Source organism: Arachis ipaensis, chromosome B01 (genome assembly GCF_000816755.2).
Source record: "Arachis ipaensis cultivar K30076 chromosome B01, Araip1.1, whole genome shotgun sequence".
Classification (NCBI taxonomy): domain Eukaryota; kingdom Viridiplantae; phylum Streptophyta; class Magnoliopsida; order Fabales; family Fabaceae; genus Arachis; species Arachis ipaensis.
This window is the reverse complement of record NC_029785.2, coordinates 14,355,077-14,362,596: the sequence shown is the minus strand read 5'-3', so window position 1 is coordinate 14,362,596 and position 7,520 is coordinate 14,355,077. Positions and strand designations below refer to the sequence as shown.

Genomic DNA, 7,520 nt, shown 5'->3' with positions numbered 1-7,520 from the left:
CAACCCCTTTTTCCCTTTCAATGAAGGAAACGACGTCGTTTTCTTTAAACCGGCCGGGTTCCAATTCTATCTGACCGGTCAGTTACCGACCAATTTAGCAGTTTTTGAGCGGTTTATGATTTGACGGTTTTACACATTGGACCGGACCAATTTTTATCGGTTTTGGTTGAACCGGTTTAACTGGTCGGTCCAATTCGATTTTCAGAACATTGGATAAAATAGATCACTGAACAAAGAAATTTAAAAGATTAAACTAATTCATCTTGTTAATAGATCAAGTCATCAAAAATCAATTAGTCAGAAAAGACATCACATAGAGCAGATAGCTAAAAGGTTGCAGCTTGGAGAAACATTACATAACAACGGCGACGATGGAGAGAAACACGTAACAGAAGCCAAAGTGAAGATATGGGAGTAACACTGGAGAAAGAAGTGGCCGCTGTTCTGATGATTGAGAGAGAGGCTCAAATGGGGATAGGGAGGGACTTTGGGAGTAGTGGGAATTGGTAGGTAAGTGAATAGAGAATGGGGTGCAGTAGTGGATAATATAAACACAAACAAGAATAAGATGGCAGAGGCATAGTTGTCAGAACCAATTCGATAATCGAACCAGTCATGCTACTGGTCATTGGATTGGTGAGTCGTTCTGAAAACCATACCGGTCATCAAACCGTTCTAGGACTAGTTTACTGGTTTATTAGTCTAACCGGTTCAATCGTAATTCAATAGGAATAACCGTTTTATAATAAAATAATAAATAAAATATAAATAAACACACTAAGATTAACAAAATTTTCAAACATAATTTTAACAAGATCAGCACAATAATTAACATGCTTTAACAAAAATTAACAGAGTTTTCAAACCAATTTTAACATCAGCATAATGATTAACAGAAAAAAAAGGCACTGAATGAGCACTGTCAACTCTCCAATTGCTTTGTTTCTAACGATAGTTCCGGAATAACCTTCTTTCCTTCCCAACAGCTTCAAAGTAATCTCTAGCTCATCCCACAATAAGTTATATCTATTAGAAATGATCAAACTACATTCATTTTGTCTGCAAAAATAGTTTTAAGCATATCTTACGTCTGAACATGGAAAGCTTCATTGCAAGAATTCAAGTCAGTGTGCATGTCCACGGATAGCAAATCAATATAAACATTATAATGCATGCTATAAGTTATACTTGCACGGGTCGAAAATTTTTATTTACAACATAAACTCAACTTTTTTTAATTTTTTTTGGATTATTACTTTTTACATTAGTAAAAATCTTTATGTCTTAAAATAGATATCAAACAAATACAATCGAACTAAAACAATAATAGTAGAATTTTCTAAATACATATTTTGCTTCCCTCTAATAAAGAGGTCATCATCATTAACAGCACCCTAATCCAAATCCATTATCAATAATATTAGATTTGCATATCAACAAAGAACACTCAGTTATTAGACCCACGGTGTCTCTTCTGAACGATAGTCGAATATAGAATTTAGGGCATATCGAACAAAACGAACCCCAAATGCAGAAGACAATAGGAATTAGAGAAAAATAAGATCTATATGGGTATATGAAAAATATACTAAACAAATAATTCTGTTAAATAATCCACTTACCAAATTATATTTTTTTAAAAACTTCCTTATAAACAACATTATTAGATGTGGAGTTCCAATAGTTATCATCTTCATTAGACAATAATATCTTTAATCCTGATCTTGTTGTCACTCTAGATATCGCAACATAAAAAATTGGTTGTCGAAGATAAATACCAACCAAAGATAAAGTTTGCCCTTAATTCCTATTAATAGTCATCGCAAAACAAAGACTAATTGAAAACTGTCTGCGCTGAAATTTAAAAGGAATACCAAGATCACTGGGCACTAAATTCATCCAAGGAATAAAAACCTTGTCATCAATGTTACTTCCAGACACAACTTCAGCACCAATAATATTATCTCCAAGATCTTGAACAATAAGTCGAGTTCTATTACACAATCCATTTGCCTGATCTATGTTCCTTAGCAAAATAATAGGAGCACCTTTCTTCAATTTAAGAACATGATTTGGTATCCCTAAACATGTAATCTAATTCAAAAACTCAGTTGTCAACCAATCAGTTTCAATCACATCTTGACAATCACTTTTACAAATAGAGTCAAAACTCAAATAAACCTTTACTAACCCAGGAAGAGTATCAACAACAAAATCATTTATCTGCGACACAATATCAACAGTAGGAGCAAGTATAGCACGTTCTTGAAAATACAAAGCATTACCATAGTTATCATCAATATCTGAATATATAGCTGAAACAATATCCTGAATAGGATTGTCAGTCGAAGGAATAAGTAAATCACTTGGAATATCAACAATAATTTCATCCTCCTTTTGAACCCCACAAGAACCTTCACCAATCTTTAAAATCCAATTAGAAAATTCTTTTACTTCATCCAAATTTGACACCAAGGAGTTTTTTTATAACCGAAGATTTTTTGTCAACCACATTACCTTACAATGTTTCCAAAGAATTGACGAATTAATTGAAGTCATAACTATTTCAGCATGAGTTCGTTTAGGAATAACTGGTAACACTTGTCTAAAATCACCACCAAGCACAATAACTTTCCCACCGAAGGGAATATCACGAGCCGAAGGCACATTCAAACTCATTAAATCACGAAAAGTTCTATCAAGGGCTTCAAGTGCCAACTTATTCGTCATGGGTGCCTCATCCCATATTATTAGAGAAGCACGACGGATGAGTTCTTCTCATTGACTATCTTTCTTAATATTGAACATAGATTCCTCATTCAACTCGATTGGGATGCAAAACAATGAGTGTGCAGTCCTCCCACCAGGTAGCAATAAAGATGCAATACCACTAGAAGTAACATTTAAAACAATTCTCTTTTCTGAACGAAGAAGAGAAGACAACAATTTCCACAAAAAAGTTTTTTCAGTACCACCAAATCCATAAACAAAAAAGAACCCAGCTCTTTTATTTGTAACCGTGTAAATTATTTTCTGGTAAATGAGTTTTTGTTCATCTGTCAATTTATTCAAATTTATAGCATGTTCTTCTCGAAGTTGATGTACATCATAACCCAACTCATTCATAATCATAGAACTTGAAAAATGAGAAACCAAATCTTGATTAGGAAAAGGCATTTGGGAAAAATCTTTAAAGCTTTTGTCGTTCATTTGCAATAATTTTTCAACTTCAATCACACAAAGAATCTCAAGTTCTTCTTCTGTGATCATGAGCTCTAAGAAATAAGTGAAAAAAAGAACACATAGATTACAAATACACTACAAGAAAAACACTCATTCAGATACACTTAAAAAGTGTAGCCAAAAATGAAAAAAAAATGATGCCTTAGGCAAAGGCTACGATTTTTAGTCTTTGGAGACGCTTTTGTAAAGGATGCCTATACCAGTGTTGCCTATTCTCAAAGGCTACGCTTTTCTGGCTAAGCTTCTGGCCTTTAAGAATAGGGTGTGATTTTTAAGTGATGTTGTTCAGGACCAAAGGCTACGCTTTTCAGCACTAATGGTTACCAGAATTCAAAAGAATAGGCTACACTTTTCAAGACTACTGCATCACTTTATAAACGTAACAAATAATATATCTATAGCTACTTTATATAAATGTAGCATTTTATCCCTCATTTTTTTTAAATTTTTGTTTATATTTTTTTGTTTATATATATATATATAAACAAAAAAATATAAACAAAAATTTAAAAAAAATGAGGGATAAAATGCTAACAATAATCTTTAAATAATAAAAATTATCCTTATATAATGAACCAAAAATATTAGGATGATCATAATTTTGAGTATTTATACATTTCACACTAAAATAAGCATACTCATATCAAAATATGCATGAGACCACTTAGAGATTACCACTAAAAAACTAGGAAAAACCAAAATATTATATCATACAAAATCCATCTTTCACCCCTCTTTGGTTGCACCTCCAAAGAGTTTCAGAGTCTTGAGATATGTGTTTTTGAAGTTGCTGTTCCAGAATTCGGTAACCTTAATATTCTCTTCCTCAACTTGCTTCGTGAGATCCTCTAGACTCAGTTGTCGACTTAAAGCATATGAGACGGCACTTTTCACAACACCTTTAAGTTCTGCACCACTGTAGTTTTTTGTTCTAGCAGCTGCAAAAGATAAGGCAAACCCAGAGTAAACATTTGCTGACCTTCATAATTGAATAAGTGTGATGCTGATAATTTTATTATCCACTTTTTTTAGCGAAATGATAAGTAAAAGCTTGACATCAGAAGTAGTTGATCTTGCTTCAAAATATTTATTAGCAAAGAATCAACCTAATCAAGATTACTTATTGATTACTTCCATCAAAGACAACAAAGACATAAATATACAAACTTATATCATCCTAAATTTGCCATAATAACACATACCAAGCTCTTGAAGATTCACATCAGGAGCAAGAAAAGAATTTTCTTTCATCTTGTTAGTATGAATTTGAAGAATTTGCAATCGACCATTTTCATCAGGAAGGCTTATCTCAACCTGGACTTCCAACCGCCCTGGTCTACAAGCAAAAGAAATGGCAACAACTAAAGAGGTATGCACTACATATGCATATAGTTACTATAGGAGTTTATTATAAGAAATCAAAGCAGCAGTAGATTGGATAACAATTGCAGAATACAATAAACAATAGCATATCCTTGTTGAGTGTTCACAAATTTACATTTATATTTTTCACACTAAGCATATTTAAAAAACCTACAAGAAAGGAGGGAAAATTTAGAGACCTTAAGAGAGCCTCATCAAGCATATCCTTTCTGTTGGTCATTCCAATAAGCAAAACATTATTTAGTGACTCCACACTATCTATCTACAAACCAATCATATTGTTTATTAAATATATGCTTCTGACTACTAGAGAAGAGTTATTATTTTAATAAAATATGATTTAAACTGACCTTAGTAAGAAGTTGGTTCACAATTCTATCATGAACTCCAGTACCATCGCGAGTTGAACCTCTTGACTGCACTCACACCGAGGAAGATTGTGTGACTAAAGATAGATCGGAGAATTCTATAATACAACTTTAAGCTCAATACTACAATTTGTTAGGGATAAGAAAACTTGTATTAAATTAAATCTTAATATTTAAAATTGTACTGCAATTTTGAGGAGTCATCGATGAAAAATATATAACTTAATAAATCTGAAGAAAACTACATGAAAAAAATTTCACCTGAAGCTTTTATGACTCTAATTTAACTATCTACAAATCCCACAAAGGAGGGTCACATAGTATTAGTAGCATAGAAAATCTGAAGCATCTAATATTGACACACAATGATCATGAATTAACAGTGATCAATAAATAGGCAAATAACACATTGCATGATTCACATTTGTCCAAAGTTCAGAAATTCCATACCTTATAAATAGCATTGATTTCATCAAAGATAATTACATGCAAATCACTTTCATCCCCTGAAAATACAGTGATTAATAAGAGTGAATTATCAGAAAATTTAATCTTAAGTACATGCAATCTGTGTGGCTCCTCTGCTCTTGTTCAGCATCAGCAAAAAGGTCCCTCACATTCTTTTCAGTTTCACCAACAAATTTGCTCAAAACTTCAGGGCCATTTACAATCTAGTACAGCCACACAAGGAAAATTAAGATTGTACAAAATGTATTGAGTCCGAAATGGTAAAAAGTTCAAGAAAGGTTATTCCAAGACAGTCACTAGTCTAGTATGAGACACAATTAGAAGCCGTCACTGCAATTAGAAAGTTTGGACAACATTGTTTCTGCAGAAAATGACCATTTTCTAAAAATCATCTCCCAAACCACACATAAGAAAATTCTGAAATTTTAGGGGAACAATCTAGACATCTCAAGGTTTCATAAAAAAATAATTTCACTCATTTTGAGTGGCTAAATTGCTCCCAATTTTGTTCACAAAGTGCTGTCCGAAACTGCATAATTCTGCAACATGTAACCTTGGATTTTGAGAGGTCAAAAATTGATTCCTAACTTTTTACTCACTCTAACCTTGCATTCTAACTTTCTTTTACCTATTGTGACTTGTTGGAAAGATTAAATCAGCCCCAAGTACTCAAGATTAATAAATCACCATTTTTTTTGTCACTTTTCACATTTAAGCATACTCATATGAAATAAAAAACTTCTGCATTACTCAGCATAGCAATCCAGCCACAAATCACTCAAACAATTCACATATATTATCATCAATTTATTGCATCATATATAACAAATAGTCCAAATAGATCAATATTCAAATCATTAACATCATTAATAGTTTCCAGTTCTAAATGGATCAATATTTCAAATCAATCCTAAAATTGTACCTGTCGGTGTTCACAGTTCCAAATGGAGACTCGATCTGAGTCATTGGCGGTTACCATTCATGGATGCATCAGATGCAACTTGATCTTAATGCTTAATCTGCAGCAAATCAGCAATTCATTATCATAATAAATAACTTCAAACAAATTCACTACCACTCTCTTTCCATGTTCTTTTATTTTGAACCTGCAAAAAACCTAATTAATTCTTCAAATTCGAACTATTAACCCATTCCATGACCGAGTAGCAATCGTCACCATCTCTTCTAGCGGAATCGGATGAGAAATTGTAATTTATCTCGCAATCGAGACGTTCGACAAAATCTTTGCTGTGAACACCCGGACGTGTTCTTGTGGAGGCAACAAACAGAGTGAAGTGCGGTGCCAGAGGGAGAATCATTCTGCTGACAACGTCGATGGTAGCAGCGCTACGGTTGAGGTATGCAGTGTACAGGGCATCAAAGCTGAAGGTGAAGAAGATGATGAGCTGCGACGGTGAGTGGTGAGCAAAGGTGAAGACGAAAGAGAAGGGGGCCGGTGAGTGGTGGTGAACGAAGGTGAGGGCGTGAAAACAGTGAAGGTGGTGGTGAGCTTTCTAAAGCAGAAGGGTGCGGGTTTCAGAAGATGAAGGGCGTGGGTTTAATTTTGGTGGTAACGTGAAAAGGAAACAAAAAATTCACTAAGTGTAGTATATGTATTTGGTTTCTTACATTAGGAAACACTTTAAAAATTCACCTAAAATATAACAAATAAGCTGCTCTTTGCTCTCTTTAATGTAAAAAGTGAACCCATAGCTCTTAAGATAAGGCTACGCTTTATAAGTGATATTTATAATATCTAAGGAGACACTTTTCAAGTGATGCTACAAATGTGTTTCCTATTCTCCTACAAAAAAGAAACACGGAGAAAAGTGTAGCCTATTCTAGGAATAGGCTTAAAAACTAAACATCATATCGTGATATAACCATCTACACAAACTTAATCAATAATAAATAATCAAACAAGAGTTTGAAAAATACTTGGCAATTGTAATTCACGTCTTCTATGATATAAAATATCATCAGCCAATAGTCTCCAAGTGTCTTTTCAAACCATTTCAGGTTTATTCATTGAATTAGATGCCAACAATGTAACAAATA

At 33.3% G+C, this 7,520-nt stretch overlaps 2 protein-coding genes across 2 annotated transcripts; both read right to left on the bottom strand.

Annotated features, from left to right (window-relative positions):
- Positions 1,278-2,730, bottom strand: LOC107646893. The gene is made up of 4 exons (XM_016351038.1): positions 2,518-2,730; positions 2,182-2,424; positions 1,915-2,094; positions 1,278-1,394 (listed from the first exon to the last, which is right to left on the bottom strand). Exons 1-4 carry the CDS (start codon positions 2,728-2,730, stop codon positions 1,278-1,280), a joined length of 753 nt encoding a protein of 250 aa, XP_016206524.1.
- Positions 3,792-5,584, bottom strand: LOC107625802 (vesicle-fusing ATPase-like). Its single transcript, XM_016328528.2, has 5 exons — positions 5,445-5,584; positions 4,977-5,042; positions 4,806-4,888; positions 4,446-4,579; positions 3,792-4,181 (listed from the first exon to the last, which is right to left on the bottom strand). Exons 3-5 carry the CDS (start codon positions 4,844-4,846, stop codon positions 3,970-3,972), a joined length of 387 nt encoding a protein of 128 aa, XP_016184014.1. The 5' UTR covers positions 4,847-4,888; positions 4,977-5,042; positions 5,445-5,584; the 3' UTR covers positions 3,792-3,969.

What these genes read in the sequence shown, in the direction of transcription:
- LOC107625802 (XM_016328528.2), bottom strand. Translation starts at nt 4,846, where the DNA reads ATGACCAACAGAAAGGATATGCTTGATGAGGCTCTCTTAAG. An exon ending in CTTGATGAGGCTCTCTTAAG is followed by an intron (nt 4,580 to 4,805) that starts GTCTCTAAATTT and finishes TTTTGCTTGTAG; the next exon opens with ACCAGGGCGGTTGGAAGTCC. An exon ending in TGTGAATCTTCAAGAGCTTG is followed by an intron (nt 4,182 to 4,445) that starts GTATGTGTTATT and finishes TATCTTTTGCAG; the next exon opens with CTGCTAGAACAAAAAACTAC.
- LOC107646893 (XM_016351038.1), bottom strand. Translation starts at nt 2,730, where the DNA reads ATGACGAATAAGTTGGCACTTGAAGCCCTTGATAGAACTTTTCGTGAT. An exon ending in TTCTTTGGAAACATTGTAAG is followed by an intron (nt 2,425 to 2,517) that starts GTAATGTGGTTG and finishes TGGATTTTAAAG; the next exon opens with ATTGGTGAAGGTTCTTGTGG. An exon ending in GAAGTAACATTGATGACAAG is followed by an intron (nt 1,395 to 1,914) that starts GTTTTTATTCCT and finishes GATTTGGATTAG; the next exon opens with GGTGCTGTTAATGATGATGA.